The sequence below is a fragment of the Sardina pilchardus genome, chromosome 4, assembly GCF_963854185.1.
Source record: "Sardina pilchardus chromosome 4, fSarPil1.1, whole genome shotgun sequence".
NCBI classification, from domain to species: Eukaryota; Metazoa; Chordata; class Actinopteri; order Clupeiformes; family Clupeidae; genus Sardina; species Sardina pilchardus.
Window position 1 is genome coordinate 25,250,267 of NC_084997.1, and position 20,603 is coordinate 25,270,869.

At 41.3% G+C, this 20,603-nt stretch overlaps 2 protein-coding genes across 2 annotated transcripts; both read left to right on the top strand.

Moving 5' to 3' along the window:
- The first annotated feature begins 7,839 nt into the window (after positions 1–7,839).
- Positions 7,840–9,607, top strand: LOC134077848 (uncharacterized protein K02A2.6). Its single transcript, XM_062533483.1, has one exon. The coding sequence runs from the start codon at positions 7,877–7,879 to the stop codon at positions 9,257–9,259; it is 1,383 nt and encodes a 460-aa protein (XP_062389467.1). The 5' UTR covers positions 7,840–7,876; the 3' UTR covers positions 9,260–9,607.
- Positions 9,608–15,145: 5,538 nt separating this feature from the next.
- LOC134077849 (B- and T-lymphocyte attenuator-like) lies at positions 15,146–20,397 on the top strand. Its single transcript, XM_062533484.1, has 6 exons — positions 15,146–15,762; positions 17,770–18,096; positions 18,202–18,243; positions 18,644–18,772; positions 19,309–19,379; positions 19,562–20,397. Exons 1-6 carry the CDS (start codon positions 15,684–15,686, stop codon positions 19,934–19,936), a joined length of 1,023 nt encoding a protein of 340 aa, XP_062389468.1. The 5' UTR covers positions 15,146–15,683; the 3' UTR covers positions 19,937–20,397.
- Positions 20,398–20,603: the final 206 nt, after the last annotated feature.

Here is a 20,603-nt window from a genome sequence, read left to right on the forward strand (position 1 = left end):
CATTTATAAATGAAATAATGTCCCTATTATGAACCAGTTACAAACTATTAGTAAATGCTTTGTTACATTATCAATTAAATCAAAGAGCGAGGCCACAATGGTGGCACCTGGGGTTTGAACCTCCAACTCTTATGCTTACAGCATGCTAGCCCAATGCCTTATCCACTACACTACCCCTGCCCTTAGCTAATGTGGGTATACACATGATTTAAAGATGAGAGTTAATTTAGGAATTATGCTTTAAAATTAAGAACACAGCATTTAATAACATACTTAACAGTGTGTAGAAAACACTCTTGCATAGTTTTATGTGTTTTTTTAACTGAGCAGATGTTATGTTCTTCACTTCACAACAAACAATCAATAAACACCAGAGTAAAGTGACAATGTTTTTACTAGGTTAACTTCACTTCAGTATACGTCAGTCATATTTACTTGTATGCTTTAACTCTCTAACTATTGTATCAATGCGCTGCTTAGTGCTACAGTACATCAAATGTAGTCATACGCATAACAGGAAAGTTGTAGTCCTCTGAAAACAACTAAAAGTAGATCCGATCCATTTAGGAGGTAGTGCAGCGGTTAAGGAGTAGGGCTATCATTCTGACGCCTGTTTAGTTGGGGATTCAATTCCCAGCTTCTGCAGTTGTCTTTAATTTAATTGACATGTGTATGTCGCTCTGGATAAAATTGTCAGCTTAATGAATGAATGTGAATGTAGTATTTACAACTCATTTGCAAATGTGTAGCAGGGCAAAAAGTCACACTTTAGATGAGCTCACACATATCATTAACTAACCACTTGTAACTCCTGAGTTAATCATGAATTATAGTATTAGGAAGTGATTTACAAAACATGTATTCACATCCTTACTAATCATTAGTGCATATATAACAACTGTTACATAATGAATAGTATTTCATTAACAAAATGTTATTGCATGATATATTAAGTATTAGCAACAATGTATACATATTTTAGAAATAGGCTTATTCACTATGAACAAACCAATCATAACTTTATGAACAAATGCTTAAGTGATGATAAATTATATTTATGCATGAACATTTAATTACTAATGATGAACAAACCATTAACTAATAGTTGACAAATGCTTAATAGATGATGAATTGTGTGTAGTTATTATAAAGTGTTACCAATTTTTTTCAGCAATTTTAGCTGTCACTAGATCTCCTTCTGTGCTTGCTCGTATCCCATACTGCCTCAGTAATTACAAACGTTGTCACTATCTCTGCTCCCACTGGTTGTGTACATTTTAAAAGAGACATAATATTAAATGAATGGCTCAAATAAAGATGAAAAGCACAAGGCTTTTCTTGTGAATCAACTTATTTTTCTAAAAAAAAAACATACTAAGTGTATATATATAGGCTTGGAGGAAGAATTAAGAGACACTTGACACTTGCTTGCATGCCTTATAACATCATCTCCACATGATGGAATCTGTGTCACAAAATCCCTGTCACGGCCCAACACACATGAAAGAATCCCTTATAGGCCTTTTAGACATGCCTACTTATAGGTAGTTTAAGGGTGAAGTGATGTATTATGTACCGCTGTAATGGATGAGGGGAAGTTCAGTAGTGTTATGTATGGTTTCCCTGCCCAGTATTCTTGTACACCTTGCTATATTTTACCTTAATGGATCTGACTTCACCAGACATTATAATGGTGTGACGCACAATGTAATCTTACCAACTTTATAAAAATGGCTCACTGTTCATTTTTAATTTTTGTATTTTCTTTTTCAATTGTTAGTAGCTTTGAAAAAAAGTATCCACTAAATCATATAACCATATCAAATCATTGCCCAGTCAATATACTGTATCTCCTTCTGTGCTTGCTCATATCCTGCTTTACCAATAAAATACTTTCTTATGAAACCAGCCCAAAGATATAATGTGAAATTAATGTTTTGTGAGTCAACTTGTTTTCCATATAAATGCGAAGTAATGTAGGTGTTTTTATAAACAAATTGTTAAAAAACAAAACAATACCTGCCTCTTGCAGTAACATTCTGATAGGACCACTGACAAGCCTTATAATACAAGGTGAACACTCATAAATGACTGACAAAAAAAGTCACTTGCAACTGTTCAGGAAAATGCCTATATGAGCCTAAAATCTAAATCTAAAATGCATATCACTACTGAATAGCTTAATTACTGTAACTTTAGTGGGCTGTCAGTCAAGGGTGTGTTTTGGTTGTAACATAATTTAAACCAATGAGAATGACATCAGACATTCCCTTGACAGCAAGCAGCAAACCTTCCAACAGCATTGGTATTTTCTTTTTTTTTTTTTTTTTTAATATATTTTTTTGGCCATTTTATGCCTTTATTGACAGTGACAGTGGAGAAAGACAGGAAGTGAATGGGAGAGAGAGCGGGGGTGGGATCCGGAAAGGACCACGGGGCGGGAATCGAACCCGGGTCGCCGGCGTGCGGTGCAGGTGCCCCAGCCAGTTGCGCCACGGCTGGGGCCCGCATTGGTATTTTCATAGTCAGCAGCGCATTTGAAGGACTGTATGGAACAGGTATTCCACTAAACGATGCTTTATAAAAACCTAGCGGAGCATATTGTACTGTACGCATATTGTGCACTCATCTATTATTTGTTAAACTTTGCGTTACAAAATGCTTTACAAATAAGGCATTTTACAAATGCTTAATAGATGTTTAATAGTGTGTAGTAGAAGAATAAAGACACTTTTTAGGTGATGTTCCCTGAGCAGAAGTAGTGTAGTGGTTAAGGAGCTGGGATAGCATGTAGGAATCTGAAATACTGCATGTATTCTAAGTTGAGTCTGATGCAGTATCATGAATGCTGTTAGTCTGACCTCTGACCTTTGAGTGTGCAGAGACAGATGATGATGACGATGAGAATGACCACTGCACAGGCAGTGCAGACACACATGCTGTAGATCAAGCAGTCTGATTCTGACGCAGCATTAATCCTGATGGGTGGACTCTTTGTCAGGCAGACAAACACTGATGATCAAGAGCATGTGCGATAGATAGAGGTTAGAAATAATGACATGAAAAGGAAGCAAGAACCTGTTCATGAATGCAAAGGAAAAGTTCTGGCTGAGCAAATGGCAACATAAGCAATGGAACTGGCTACACCAGACATTATAGAGATGCGCAAACGAAACACTTCAATTTCGCACCCAGTGTAGCCTGGCTGTGAGAACCAACCAAACACAAAACCTCATGGACGTCACTAAGGTAGATCAGATCACACAGGAAATCTCGCTTTACCTCTGCACAACCTCACCTGAATTCAATCTCTTCCTCTCATCCGTGTATGCTGTGAACGATAGGACCCTAAAAGACCTTTGATTTAATTGTGTGTGTGTTTGTGTGTGTGTGTGTGTGTGTGTGTGTGTGTGTGTGTGTGTGTGTGTGCGTGCGTGCGTGCGTGCGTGCGTGCGTGCGTGCGTGCGTGCGTGCGTGCGTGCGTGCGTGCGTGCGTGCGTGTGTGTGTGACATTATAGTGGAGTGATGCACAATTTCCTGAATGTAGTCTCTTATCAACTTTTTAAAACTGTTCACTGTTGTATTGATTCTATTTGTATGTCGCTTTGGAAAAAAGTTTCTGCTAAATCATATAACCATACCAAATCTCCATTAGATCCTAGTCAGGTCATTGGCTGAGATCTAATCTAATTGGCCAGATCTTAAATGATGACTTTTTCCCCCGGATTCTTTTTTTTTTTTTTTTTACATTACAGCCAAAGCCATCGATATCTCAAAGTTGTGACACTACCATTGACTCCCGTGTACAAACAATGGCGGCACATCCGGGAACTATTCCATTGAGAATGAATGAATATCTCAGACTTTTCTACATTACTTATATAGTCGTGTGCATAATAATGCATTTTCATTGAGTGATATGTACAGTATGTGGAAATGCAGTTTATAGTAATTTTCATCGAGTATTTACCGTAAATATTAATGCGATCGCTGCTGTCAATCCCGTAGTAAACCAGGGACCGAGGGAACTACTGAGTCTACCCACTATACCACGTGACCGCTCTAATCTGGCTTTAACATGGAAGTCAACGGCTGTCGCAACTTTGAGATATCGATGGCTTTGATTACAGCATTTCACAGTGCCCACTCTTCTAATAGGACCACAGTCATGCCTTACAACATCCTCACCACAAGATGGAGTCTGTGAGTCACAAAATACCTGTCATGGTCTCACGGTGGGCACAAGAGGAGTATTTGCAAGAGATCTGACTCTGGGAAATGTCTTACAGAAAGGCTTACAACTATTTGTTTTAATATTCAAAGTGGTATTCAATCTGGTATGATGGTAAAATGGTTATGCACAGTAAAAGGTGACACTATTATGCAAGGTGATATGCTCCACCAGATGATGACAAACACACAGACATACAGTAGGCGTGCACACACGCACGCACACACACACACGAACACACACACACACACACACACACACACACACACAGCTCAAGCTGGACACCTGCACATTAATCTTTACTAAAATGGTTATATTACAGTTTTTCACAATCACTTTGCTACTATTTTCAGAACCTTGATGTCATTTTTCACAACTCTAGACACAAAACTCACAACCAATGATCAAAATGCACATTTTTCAAAACTCTAACCCTTTTCTCAATTGCTTGGATACAATACACATACAACTTAGATCATTTATTCATTCAACAAAACTCACCTGTTCAATATGATACAACTTAACATCAAAATACTACTATTTCAAAAGGCAATTCACACATTACATTTCAAATGAGCGTCTATTCATTTCCTTACTGTGGTATATTGGCTTTCTTAAGTTTGACCCTCTGGTGTTACCGTCACGCCCCCCTGTGGTAATTCATGCTTGTGTACAATGCTGATTCCTGGTTCGACAATACAGTGACGCCTGTGTTACAACGGTCTCCGTGTTCTTCTTTAATCAACCTAAATAGTATGTTTATTAGTCATAAACTATACTACAAACTGGCGACGAGGTGCGTCGTTCCTGCGTGTGGATAGTGCAGTGGTAGGAAGTTTGGGAAACAGTGGAGGGTTTTTTTTTTTATGATTGGATTAGCCTGTTTTTCACATTACGGATGCATTACGGCTAACTGGCTACTGAGGAGGCCAGAACAACCGAACGAACGAAAAGACTCTCCTGTTGCTGACCCGTACTGCGGAGGGACGTGCCATTTCATGAAGAGGAAAGAAAAGGAACAGAAATAGCGAGGGACATTCGGAGAACAACGGTACGAAAGTGAAAGTAAGAACTTTACCGCTAATCTGTAACTTGGAGGAAAATAGAGCTATTGTTTGAAAATGGCAGCACTTTATGGACACATTGGACCTTTTGATGATGCCACTGAACAGTGGAGTGCGTATACGGAAAGATTTGAGTATTTTGCACAGGCAAATAAAATTGGAGATGATGTTAAGGTGCCAACATTTTTGAGCGTGATGGGAGGTAAAACTTTCAATTTGCTGCGTAGCTTAACTCATCCGACCAGACCGGGAGCAAAGTCATATGAGGACATAGTGAAAACATTAGGTGACCACTTTTCACCAAAGCCGCTAATTATTGCTGAACGGTTCAGATTTCACAAAAGGAACCAAGAAGAGGGTGAATCTGTATCGCAATTTGTAGCCGCATTGAAACGGTTATCAGAACATTGTGAATTTGGTGCTGCACTAAATGATACTTTACGTGACCGATTGGTGTGTGGCTTGTCTAGTGAGTCCATTCAAAAACGGCTACTTTCTGAAGCTAATTTGACGTTACAGAAGGCCATAGAGGTTAGCACTTCAATGGAGATGGCAGCGCGCGAAGCACAGCAATTAAGTACCTCGACGCAAGTGCATAGGCTGTCTTTGGAATCCAAGAGCAAGTCTAATGCGAGTAAGCCATGCTACCGCTGCGCCAAAACAGGACACCAAGCGTCAGAATGCTGGTGCAAAGAACTTGATTGCAGAAACTGTGGCAAGAAAGGTCACATTGAGCGTGCCTGTAAGGGTAGAAAGACTCAAACAAATAGACAGGACACAGAGACAAAGACGAATAATTTTCGCAAGGAAAAAAAGAAACATGTGCATCAGGTGGAGCATGTCCTGGATGAAGAAAGCGGTAAGGAGTCGGATAATGATACTGTCTGTGTTCTATCAATCAAGGACAACGATGACGGCTACTGGGTCACACCGCTACTAGGGAAACAACCTGTGCGGATGCAGATTGATACCGGTTCACGGGTCTCAATGGTATCGGAGACAGTTTACAAAGAGAAGTTACAGCACCACTCTCTTCAACTGACCAAATTAAGGCTAAAGACCTATACAGGTGAGGCAGTGCCAGTTTTAGGGGTTGTCAATGTGACAGTGGAGTATAATAGCCAAAAAGTGACTCTACCCTTGTACATCATCAAAGGAGATCGTCCAGCCCTGCTGGGCCGAAGCTGGCTGGAAAAGCTTAGATTGAATTGGCAGGAAGTGTTCCTGGTGAATGATGGTGGCACTGGTCCTCTACAGGAGATATTAGAGAAACACTCCAAAGTGTTTGAGGAAGAATTAGGTAGCATGAAGGACATAACAGTTAAGCTTGCAATTAAATCAGGAAGTACTCCAAAGTGCTTGAAAGCGAGACCTGTTCCCTATGCTATCAAACCCAAAGTTGAAGCTGAATTAGATAGATTAGTGAAGAGTGGAGTGTTAGAGTCAGTGAGAACATGTGAATGGGCCACACCAATCGTACCAGTCCTTAAAAAAGATGGATCTCTAAGAATCTGCGGTGATTTTAAAGTCACAGTGAACCCAGTGCTGGCTGCCGAACAGTACCCATTACCCCTCATTGATGATATTTTTGCTGGTCTGGCTGGGGGACAAAAATTCAGTAAGGTGGACTTATGTCACGCTTATTTACAGATGCATGTGGATCAAGAATCCCAAGGACTACTGACCATTGTAACACATAAAGGTCTGTACAGGTACCAGAGACTTCCGTTCGGAATCACATCTTCCCCTGCATTGTTCCAAAGAGCAATGGACCAAATCTTGAGTGGGTTACCTGGGGTTCAGTGCTATTTGGATGATTTGTTGATCACTGGACCTGATGAGCAGTCACACTTGAGAAACCTGGACGCAACACTGCAAAGACTGGAAGACTATGGTCTTAGAGTAAAAAAAGAAAAGTGTGAATTCTTCAGATCCTCTGTCGAGTATTTAGGCCATGTTATTGACAGTAAGGGACTGCATAAGGCACCGTCAAAAGTAAAGGCCATTGTGGAGGCGCCATCACCGCAAAACGTGAGCCAGCTGAGATCTTTCCTTGGCCTGCTGACTTACTATGCAAAATTTGTCCCCAACCTCGCCACAAAACTGAATCCGCTGCACGAGCTGTTACACAAAACAAAGACTTGGGAGTGGACAGACAAATGCGAGAAGGCTTTCAAAGACGTGAAGTGGGCTCTGTCTACATCCAGCGCCCTCACTCATTTTGACCCTAAATTACCAATTCAGTTGGCTTGTGATGCCTCTCCATACGGGGTGGGCGCAGTTGTGTCGCACATTCTTCCATCCGGGGAAGAGAGACCTATAGCTTTTGCTTCGCGGACTTTAAGCCAGGCGGAAAGCCGGTATGCACAAATTGAGCGAGAAGCTCTCTCTCTAATCTTCGGCGTCAAGAAATTCCATCAATACCTTTTTGGCCGAAAATTTACGTTATTGACAGACCATCGACCACTTACCTCTATCTTTGGCCCCCAGACTGGCATTCCATCATTAGCAGCCAGCCGCGCCTTTGCCCGTTGCCCACGTTGAGTCAACTCCAACTGACATTTTTTACTTCAGAGAAGTGATGGCTGCCCCTGTGACTTCTGGTCATGTGAAAACGCACACTCGGACCGACCCAGTCCTCTCACAGGTTGTGGACATAGTCACTATGGGGAAGAAGGGAGTGTTGACACCAACTTTGCAGCCATATCTGGCACGGAGGAACGAGCTCTCAGTCCAATCTGGATGCCTATTGTGGGGCTATCGTGTCATTATTCCACCACCATTAAGACCGAAAGTGCTGGACGAACTCCACTCAGGACACTGTGGTGTGGTGAGAATGAAAGAAATTGCGCGCAGCTATTTCTGGTGGCCAGGCCTGGATGCTGCCATAGAGGAGAAGGCAAGGTCATGTGCTGACTGTCAGAAATGGAGAAATCTTCCCCAGCTAGCCCCTGTGCATCCTTGGGACTGGCCAGGAGACCCATGGCACAGACTTCATATTGACTTTGCCGGGCCTGTGGAGAACCACATGTTTTTAGTGGTAGTTGATGCACACAGTAAATGGCCAGAAGTGGTAGTGATGAAGAATACCTCGGCAGAAAGAACCATTGAAGAACTTCGGTCTATTTTCAGCCGTTTCGGATTACCTCAGCAGCTTGTTAGCGATAACGGCCCACAGCTAATATCTGAAGAGTTCAAGACATTCATGGAAGAGAATGGCATTCAGCACATTAGAACGGCCCCGTATCACCCAGCTACAAATGGGCTTGCGGAAAGATTCGTACAGACCCTGAAGCAAGCTCTCAAATCATCCCCGAATACGCAATCTCTTAACCGGCGCCTTAGTGCTTTCCTATTGTCATACCGAAATACCCCTCATGCCACCACCAAGGTATCTCCTGCCTCAGCTCTTTTGAATAGGCAGCTCCGCACCCGCCTGGATCTCCTGAGGCCTAAACAGGCAAATGAAATTGTACACCATAAACAAAGTGTTCAGGCAAAGAGCAGGTCTAAAGCGAGACTGCGGAGTTTCAGCGTTGGAGATCAGGTTCTGGCCCGGAACTATACCACCAAAGAGAAATGGAGACGGGCAACTGTGGTGGCGAAAAGTGGTGCTGTGTCCTACACTGTTGAAACCAGCGATCATCGCATCTGGAAGAGGCACATAGATCAACTGCTCTCCACGTCAGGTTCCAGTGATGGCCAACTTCAGCCCACCTCCCGTGTTCCAGAGCTGGATGATCACGTGGAACCTCTTTCCCAAGCAGACGAACCTTCTGCTCTGATTGCAGAGGGAGATGCTGTTCCAGGTACACCTCCATCAGTCCAGGTGTCTACTCAAGGCATCACGTTACATCCGTCGTGTCCCATACCAGCCTTCTCCGGTGACACCATGAGTGATGTACCCCCTGAGCGCACTTATCCCAAGAGAGTTAGACGCCCTCCAGATAGACTCTCCTTGTAGTCTAGAGACTAACCCACTACGTTGGGGCAAAATAATCCCCAGGGTGTAGTCTGGGAAATGAGGCAGTCTACCCTCTTTCCCTAGTTCAGGAAAAAGGTTCTGTATGTCCCCCAAATTGTTTATGTGACAAAAGTTAATAGCATTTCTTAATTGAAACAGTGAACTGTACTTTAATAAGGAACTGATTTGTATTTGATTTCTTTATAAGTACTATTAATGTAAAGGGGGAGGGAATTGTGGTATATTGGCTTTCTTAAGTTTGACCCTCTGGTGTTACCGTCACGCCCCCCTGTGGTAATTCATGCTTGTGTACAATGCTGATTCCTGGTTCGACAATACAGTGACGCCTGTGTTACAACGGTCTCCGTGTTCTTCTTTAATCAACCTAAATAGTATGTTTATTAGTCATAAACTATACTACACTTACAATGATCTAACTATCAATTGATACAACTGCTCAAAATGATAAGTAACTGTTGCATTACTCTTATGCAGTTGTATGGAAACACGAAACAGACACACAATCTTCCATGTTTACTGCAAATCATGAAAGTTTCAAGATACTGTAACGAGATTCACTGTCACCAATTAGCGTGGAGCATGAACCAATTAGACTACAATATCCATGGATGTAGCCTAATATGCAGTGGTGGACAGTAACGAAGTACATGTAATTCGTTACAGTACTTAAGTAGCATATTGATGTATCTGTACTTTACTTAAGTATTTATATTTGGTGAGACTTTGTACTTTGACTTCACTACATTTTTAAGGGAAAATTCGTACTTTTACTCCGTTACGTTTATGAAAACCCTCTCGTTCCATTTTGGCAAAGTGAATCACGTAGCGCTCTATGATCTTTGCTCATAAAGTAATTGGGAACGTGTGAGCGTGCATTAAAGGGAGAGAGTGCATTGATAACTGATATCTCCGCTTTATAAAGGGCAGCCACTGAGTGGAGCCGGCAAGAGTCTTAAAGTGACAGTGTACCATTTATAAATGAATCAAACAGCATCATAGTTCTTAACAAATGTATTTTCTACAACAAAATTACGCTGTCATTATTATCATAATGGCATTGATTTGTGATTCTTCAATCACAAATTCTCTTTGTGATTGAAGAATGTATCGTAAATAAATAAATGTTCTTCCTAAATGCTAGGGGGAAGGAAGTATTTGACCCCCTATGTAACCCTGTGGGAATTTAAGACAGGGGCAGGTAGATTTTTATTTATTTATTTTTTTTAAGTATATTTTTTGGGCTTTTGTGCCTTTAATTTTGACAGGACAGTAGAGAGAGACAGGAAGCGAATGGGTGAGAGAGTCGGGGTGGGATCCGGAAAGGACCACGGGGCGGGAATCGAACCCGGGTCGCCGGCGTGCGGTGCAGGTGCCCCAGCCAGTTGCGCCACGGCTGGGGCGATTTTTATTTTTAAAGGACAGCTATTTCATGGATCCAGGATATATGCATCCTGATAAAGTTCCCTTGGCCGTTGGAATTAAAATAGCCCCACATCATCATACCCTTCACCACAGCTAGAGATTGGCATGGTGCTTTTTCCAGTATAGGCCTACAGTATTAGCCTGTTTGATTTGCATTGAGCTCAATGAGCATCAAACAGGCTAATACAGTAGGCCTACTGGAAAAAGCACCATGGCAATCTGTTTGTTTGCAGTTTGATTTTTACTCATTTTTTGAATTAAGGCAAAGAGAAATATAAAATCATCATTTGACAATTGATGTCAAATGATGATTTTATATTTCTCTTTTTAGGCAACTTTAGCATGGTATCAAATACATGTTCTCCCCACTGTAGATAGCTTCTGAGCAAATAGAGAAACTATTTGAAGAGTGGCATTAGTATTTCACCTTAAGCTGATTTAGCAGGAGCTTTGATGTGAAAATGATAAATTATAATTATAATTAAGCCATTAGAACCATAATTAATTGAAGTACTTTTACTTTTAATACTTAAGTATATGTGAAGGCAAATACTTTTATACTTCTACTTAAGTGAAAATTCAAAGTGGGTACTTTCACTTTTACTCAAGTAATATTTGACACAAGGTATCTATACTTTCACTTAAGTACATAATCAATGTACTTCGTCCACCACTGCTAATATGTTATATCTTTATATAAAAATATATATATTTTTTATATTTTATATTTTCATCAGGCTGTCTTTTCTTTTCTATTTCATAGCTAATTATTTTTACTTTAATTCAAATAAACCTATATGTTGTGATTGTACTGTAGTGTTTTGCATCAATGTATTACAAACTTTGATCAATGATTCCACTGTGTCTGTAGTAGTCTCTCTACTACTGCAGTACTTTTACAGAGATGTGTTTACTGTACTGTTCCTGTAGTACCATAATGAAACCTGTATTACCTATTTTGTTCTACAATATCTAATGATTGTACGAACAATGACACAATGAAACTATCGGTTGCTTGTGTGCGGGTGATCTATAGTTATGTTTCAGTGGTATTTCACAGTAAATTTGTTTTTTGAACCAATGATTGTGCAATTGCAAGATTTCTTTGAAGATGTGAATGTACAATCCAATGTTTTGAACATTAGAGGGCCTGTGTTACAAGTGATAACCGTTTTGAGTTTTGTGTCTAGAGTTTTGAAAAATGACATCAAGGTTCTGAAAATAGTAGCAAAGTGATTGTAAAAAACTGTATATAAATGGTTTATATATAAATTGTCCCATTTTTTCTTTACTTAGGTTCATTTATGCCATCAGGATTCTCTCACTGGTTAATTTAGTCGAAGCATGATTGGTAAGTTTTGACTATTGTTGGGTCTGATTGGGAAGTTTAATGTGTTTATATTGTGAATGGCAGAAGGAATGGTATATCATAAAAAAAAATCCTCGCAAATAAGTTGTTCTTTTGACTGTTGAGGTTCTTACACCATTTGTCGAGCATAAATATACTTTTAGAAGACTGGTCTAATGTTTTTCTGAATGTATGTGCTGTTGTTATAACGTCTGGTGTAGCCTGTTCTACCAATTATAGCGGAAGCTAGTTGTTGCAGCATACGATCTGTGAATGGAAGGAACACTTCAGGTATGTGCCTATTGTGGCCTGCCTGTCAGGCACACACACACACACACACACACACACACACACACACACACACAGCAAACTTTTTTCAACATGTGTGTGTCTGAGAGAATGAGAACATGGTCACGCGACCGTGACCGAGGTGGTGGAGGGACTGAGAGAGAGCGAGCACGTCTGCGTGATTTGATCTATGTTAATGATGTCGATGAGGTTTTGTGTAGCCTCATTTCTTCACATGGTATTTCTTACTGTATCATCCTCTACATCAGCTGCAAAGCCAGACCTGTGTCCTCTCTATGGTCGTTTAGTTTGGTCGACCAGTATAAACAAAATGTCAATAAACACAAGCCAACACAATTCTGCCTGAAAAAAATAGATTAGATTGGTACAGGGTAAGAACATACATGTTAAATTAAACACATATATTATAGCATTTTATTACAGTAATCATAAAATCTCATTCACAAGACAACAATGGTATAATTTTTATATATATTTCAGTCTGGTTTTCATGTTGGCACTCAGCTGGAAGAACTCTTACTTGTATTTACAAACAGCTGTTCTTTTACATTTCACTTACAACCTCCATCTATTAGATGTACCACTGTTGATAACCAGTGTTTCTCTGCCTGACATAGTCCACCCATCCGGACTAATTCTGCCTCATGTTCAGACTGGCTGATCTGTGTGTGTGTGTGCACTGCCTGTGCAGTGGTCAATCCTGTGCACATATAGCACACATCTTGTACATGGTGCCCTGCGAGTGAAGGGGAGTGTTGAGGGAAATGGAAACATGTCAACCACAACCCAAGCACATGTGTGATGTGTCATGCAGGCTGTACGTCTAAGATGTGCAGAGAGGTTAGAGCGAGAGAGAGAGAGAGAGAGAGAGAGAGAGAGAGAGAGTGTGTGTGTGTGTGTGTGTGTGTGTGTGTGTGTGTGTGTGGTGGGAGGGGGGGGGGGGGGGGTGATGGATAGACGGACCACCCTCTTGCTCTTACATATTATATATCTGGGTGGGTTGATCATTAACACCCATCAACACACACAGGACCAAGGACATCATTGACTAAATATAACTGTTATAGGCAAAGCATACAGTATTTTACTCAGAACCATGCAAAATAAGTGTATCAAATAAATATCCTATATACTATTATACATACTGTATATAATAAAAGTACATACACTATATTGTCAAAAGTATTGGGTCACCTGCCTTGACTCGCATATGAACTTAAGCGACCTCCCATTATTAATCTATAGGGTTTAATATGATGTCGGTCCACTCTTTGCAGCTATAATGGCCACTTCCTGTTCAACATGACTGTGCACCATTGCACAAAGCAAAGTCCACAAAGACATGGATGACAGAGTTTGGTGTGGATGAATTTGACTGGCCTACACAGAGTCCTGACCTCAACCAAATAGAACACCTTTGGGATGACTGAGAGCCAGTCTATTCGTCCAACAACAACGTGTGACCTGATCAATATGCTTCTAGAAGAATGGTCAAAAAATCCCATACACACTCCTAAACTTTGTGGAAAGCCTTCCCAGAAGAGATGAAGCTGTTATAGCTGCAAAGGGTGGACCAATGTCATATTAAACCCTGTGGATTAAGAATGACACTTAAATTGCGAGTCAAGGCAATTTGACCCAATACTTTTGGCAAAATACTGTACTGACATGCTTTATAACAACATCACCACAAGATGGCATCTGTGAGTCACAAATTGTCTTCCATAGTGCAATGGTGGAGTATTTGTATGAGAGCGTCAACAGCCTTGCGACTTTTATGAGAATACATCTCACAAGATGACGCAACATACATATCATAAGTTGATATCCTTCGCTAGATGGTCACACACACACACACACACACACACACACACACACACACACACACACACACACACACACTCTCTCTCTCTCTCTCTCTCTCTCTCTCTCTCTCTCTCTCTCTCTCTCTCTCTCTCTCTCTCTCTCTCTCCAGCCTTTCTCACCCTCACACACATACTGGTACACACCAGCCTTTCTCACCATTACACATACATCACACATGTGCATGGGCTGTGGTTGACATGTTCCCCACTAATAGCAAGTAATATGAGCAAAAATAATAGCAAGTAATACGTTAAAAAAAAAGAAAAAATCTTTGCATACAAAAACTATCAAGGAGAAAAACAGATAACTTGATAGAATCTCAACAACAACGCAAAGTAAAGCAACGCAACGCAACGCAACGCAACGCAACGCAACGCAACGCAACGCAACGCAACGCGAACGCACGTACGTACTGTACGTCCAAAACACGGCTGTGGTGATATCGGTTACCAGTGCCACATTCTCTCGTGCCTTGTTGCTTTAGCATTGTGTGTGTGCGTGTGGCGTCGTGTTGCTGGGCCCATCTCTGCCCCCGAGGGCTTAAGAATAGACTGTAGACTTCACACCTCTCACCACCTTGACAACCAAACTGCACACGCTCCTTCAGCAATCAACATATGCAAACTCTCAGCTTAGAAACTACTATTTCCTTTTCACTCCTGTGAATAAATGAATGAAGCATTGCATAATCAACACAAAACACATATTGTGTGTCTGTAATAGTGATCAGGGCATTGTTCAAGTGTTGTTCATTTCAGTCTAAGATGCCTCATCACACCCTCTGCCTGTCTGCAGTGCCATTGAACACACAGACACAATAACACAAGACAGAGGTGGGAGTTTTGTTCCCTTGAATCTGCCATGCAGCATCTCTCCAGACACTTGTGTTTGTGCTTCTGGGGAAGTAAGGAAGTGCCTGAGCAACTGCAATACACAGAAAAGAGAGAGGAGGGGAGACGAGAGGATGAGGAGATAAGAATACATGCTAAGACTGGGGGGAAGGAGAGATAGATTTGTTGACGAGAGGAAGAGAGGAGGGGAGATAGAGAGAGGAGAGAGAGAGAGAGAGAGAGAGAGAGAAAGAGAGAGCATGGTGCTTTGCGTGAGTGACGGAGAGTGGAAGGCGATGGGGAGGAAGTGGAAACCACAGGCCTTGCAGTGCACCCAGGTCCTACATCTCATCTAAGGTGTGTGTGTGTGTGTCAGAGTGTGAGAGGCAGAAGAGAAAGAGTGAACGAGAGATAGAGGGGGGGAGAGAAAGCGAGAGAGAGGAAAAAACAGTCAGGTGGGCTTTGTTTATGGGCATGTTCACGATGCCACTTTGACCAAGTGTGAAAGACAGAAAAAAGGGAGAGAAAGAGAAAGAGAGAGCAAGAAAGGTGTAGGGGCTCGGTCTAGACTTGATGCAGAGCCTTGATACATGAAGTACAGCACTCAGTCGATGCCTAACTCTTCAGGATGAAGAGACTGACTCCGGTAAACGTGCTGGTGACCTTCTTCTTCTCATATGTCCACTGCCTTGGTAGCCATCCTGTAGGTGAGTTGAACACACTAACCTAAGACTCTACAGTATGCCTCAACAGGCTTGTACACAAGGAAATTTGTATCTGTTACTGTCAAATGATGTACTGTGTTACACTATGTGTTGAGGTGATTACTCCCCTCTTCTATCCCTGAACTGTAGCTGTTGCTCTGTCTGTTGGTATGCATCTTGTTATGGCTATGGCTAAGTAATGGTGGATGTAGTAGGGAAGTTGATACACAATTTGTTGTTGATATGTAGACATTTACTGAAATGGAAGAAGACATACATATGTGCACACACACACACACACACACACACACACACACACTCACACACACACACACACACACACACACAAAGGTGTAGTGGTAAAGTAAGAGGTGGGTCATGTGATCACAGTAAGGTGGACTCCACCATCAGATTCTTTTAAAAAGTCATTCAGATCATGCTTGATGATGGTGGATGTTATTGTCCAATGTCTATAACAATACCAGTGGATTAAACGGTTCCTAGAGTGTTGATGAGTTACACATATTGTGAATGTGCATAATACTGTGTGGTTTTTGAATGTTAAAAGTTGGAAACGGAATCACTTGTCACTTATTTGACAATAATGAATAATGTAGGAAATATTGTAGATTGCAGATAAGAGATATGCATGATAGGCGGGCCTTCATATACATACAGTACATTCTCTTGGTAGCAACATAGGTCACCTCACACACCATATGTTAAACCACATGAAAAAAACAGGTGTTGCTGTATTGGTTATGAACTATGCCTTGACAAAAAGATTCTGTTGTAAGAAAGAGCTTCTACTTTTAGTATTACTAAACTTAAATACTTTCCTTTATACAATGATGTGGAAAAAGCCATCTATGCCTTCATAACAGCGCCCTCCACCTAGGCCTTCACCAGTCTCTACTAACATGCCTGTATATGGTCCCGAATGCAACGGCAGGACTACAGGCCTCTCTTCACTCGCTCTCTGTCCATTTTAGAACAGCCTAAAATCCAGCCCTTAATGGACAGGCCCCCAGTCTGACCTTAGTCCTCTGTTAGATCCAGGAACAGAGGTTTTTTAAACAACCCACCCTCATGAAGCAAGGCATAATAGTCACTGCTCCACACCGCTCCACACAAAGCCCAATCACAGCTTTTTAATCTAGACTCAAAACACACCAGTAGGCTATGGTCAGACCTTCTGAGCCCTATATAATGCCTCTGACTTGTTATGTTGATAACTCTGTGCTTGTACCCCTGCTGTTTTCTGCTTATTGTTATTGGTTTGTGTGTGCGTGCTAGTGATATTTGAATGAATATACACTTACAATCTGTTATAAGAGCTCTACAGCACTTGGGTCAATGTAAGCTGTGATCAAATACGCTTCAAAAATACGCTACTTACAGTAGGCTATACTTACTTACACTACCATAAACTGCATATTATGTTATACTTTAAGTGCAATGTACTAGTTAGATTATTCCTTACTCTTACAATAAACACTGATATAAAAGATAAAAGAGAGAAATGTACTGAAAAACAAGCAATATAATTGGCATGTTTCATCACGGTTGTTAAAGGAGAATTCTGGCGATTTTACACATAGAAAAACAAATTACTTTATACCTGAAAACAGTTGGATCTTAGGTATGCTTCATTAATTAGTTACTCCATTTTTATTAACATTCATTTATAAAACTTTGATATTAATAATTCTAAAACACAAAAATGTAATTGCAATCAATATGGGACAAGTAAGCATTCCAACTGATCAAATATTCAAAATCAGTAGAGAACACTTTTGAAGACTGAATAGTCTCGATGTCATCATGGATTACAGACAGGTTTTTAATACCAGTGTCTAGTTTGGGTTAAGAAGGAAACATTCTTAGTCACCTATGTTTTGTCTGCAGCCATAAACAGCGAAATTCCTTTCAGTAGCGAATAATATGTGGAAGATTATCTTCATACCTCTGTGGCCACATAATAACCTGAAACATTTATTCCCCTTTTAGACAACCTCACATGCTTCCCTGAGGTTCGTGTGAGGAGGTATACTGCTTGGAAGGTAGCTGAGATGAGCACTCTAAAAATCATCTGTCCGGTGAAATACTGTGAGCCGCCACCCACTGTTACCTGGTGCAGATTGGTGGACAATACAACCTGCACACCACTGCCTGAGAATCGTTATGTTAGAATTTGGCAGGAGTTGGTCAGCAATGAAGACAACCTCATTAAATCCTATATGGAAATAAAAGAGGCAACAAAGGCATACAGTGGTTTATATAAATGTGCCGTGTCTGCCACCTCTGTTGGACATTCAATCAGTGTTACTGTCACTGGTGAGTGAAGTTTTTCTTTCTATTGCATCTCTGTTTTGTGTGTGTGGGTGGGTGAATACATGATCACTTTCAATTTAGTTTAATTATGTGATCTGTCACCCTCAGGTGCTGACCAGTTGGAAAATACAACACATACCGACAACACAAGTACATATTTGTTATGTTTTTTTTCTTTTGGTAATTGGTAATGTACATTGATATAGATGACATTGGTAATATACGTTAGAATGATGAATAGTCAATTGTTTGTGGAAATAATCAACATTACTATTTACACCCGGGTGCAAAGCTTAGTGGCAAAGATTCTAGAACAGAGCAGGTTTTTTCTCATTTTTGAGCAAGCCCTGTTCTAGAATCTCCTGCCAAGATGGTCCCGCTATGTTGGATAGCACGCATTTCAGGTTTGGGTGCAAATAAGAAAATGCCTCCATTCCACTATTTACACCCGGGTGCAAATAATCACTCCGATTTTATTATGGGTCATAATTCCAGTCTGGGGAGCCTGTGGCGAGTCCACTTTAAAGTCTAATCTATGTTGCCCTCTCAGACAGTCCATCACCAGGTACTGATGGTGCAGACCCAGACTGGCTCCCCTATGTGTACATCTGTGGTGGCATATTGACCATTGTTATGCTGGTGATGCTCATCTCCTTCCTGAGTCTTCATGGATGCAAACGTGAGATACACCTCAGTCCTAGTTTACACAATAATCTCTTTCTTTCTTTGTCTCGTGTGTTCACTAATCTTCTACTCCGCACAAAGCCCAATCACGGCTTGTCAATCTAGGCTCAGAACACACCATAGGCTATGCCGGTAACTCTGGCTTATTTGTGTTAACATGTGTACACAAATGTCTTTAACTTTTTTTTACATTGAATACAATACATTATTATTGCACACATGTATTGTACATTTGTTGCAATTAAAGTCCACTCTAAAATTTGCAGTTTCATCACAAAACACAAAGTCACAGATGTCATGTTTCCTGCTTGCGGCAGGAATGTCTGAGCAGAAGCAATGTCAGACCTTTTTGCCTGCGAACTAAATTCAAAGGCCATTACAGTAATTGACTCAATAATAATTTGTAAAATTAGCAGAAATAAGGCTTTTGTTTTCATAGTATAATTCTTGGATATTTTATTTCAATTTATAAATTAAAATTAAAATAAAATATCTATACTATATCTGTATAATGCTTAATGTTCCCCACAGGGTCATCCCGGTCTCACCTAACTGATCCCACAGGACCATCTCAGAAAACTGAACAAATAGCAGAAGCCCAGGTAAAAAAAACAAGACAAAACAAAGCAAAACTGTACATGTATATACGTATATATATATATATATATATATATATATATATATATATTATATATATATACTGTATATATGTATGTATACATAATTACATTCTATACGGTGACAGGACAACAATTGCTGAGGTTGTGTGTTCTTTCCCCTTCAGTGTCCCACCAGGAGATCGTCTGCCCGTGTGAGCCCCAGCCCCAGCGTGCCTAAGAGGGACAGGAGCCTGCGCTGCCACCCCACTCAGAGCCCTGCTCTCTCAAAAGCCGCCACGTACGACCAGCACCGCCTCAACGAGACGCCGTCGCTGCACGGCCTTCTCACGCTCCCCAGAGCTCCGCCCAGCCAGAGCTCACCGTCCAATCAGAGATCGGCCCTGCTCGCACAGCACCAGGGCAGCCCGAGGGACAGGAGGCCCAGCCAGGTTCTGTACGCCGCTTTGGACCACCTGGCGCCTCGGGATGCTCCCAGAACTGTCCCGAAATTCCAGCCTGAGGAGGAATTCTCAGAATACGCTTCTATTCGCGTCTCATGACATCATTTTGGATGACACTCTCTGCTGGAATGTTAAATGACAAATAACAAAAGTGACATTGAAAGTGGATGTTTTCTACTGTTTACAGTCCATTTACGTAGAAGACCTGTTAACGGGATTTCACCTGAGAACCTTCCTGGGCCAGTCCAGAGACACTGTTATGAGGCTGTAGGTAGCTGTTTACTGTCCCGTGACAATAGAATGTGTTTGGCTCACAAGTGTGAAATCGATGGCTGTCTACATTGCTCATCTCTGTCTATGACCCTGGTCACAGGATTTTTTTGGACTCAATGTTACACAACAGCACACACACACACACACACACACACACACACACACAGTGACATATTCACCTACACAAATACCCCCCATTGTCACGAGCATGCTGACATCCTGCGTTGTGGAAACTATGAGTGGTCGCAAACCGCAGTGCGATGTTGCAGAGTCTCAAGATGAAAGATTGCAGGGGGTGGGATGGAAGGAAGGGGGCGAGCTAAGGTGTGTGTGGGGGGGGGGGGGAGGGCTTTGTGTGTCGCTGCGATTGAGACTAAGGTTTTTTTCCTCTAAATTGACTCTAACAGGAAACAGACAGACAAAGACAGTAAAAAGGGTGTCTGAGTGCACGGTGTTCAAAAAATACATGCATTAGATGAGACTTGTACATTGG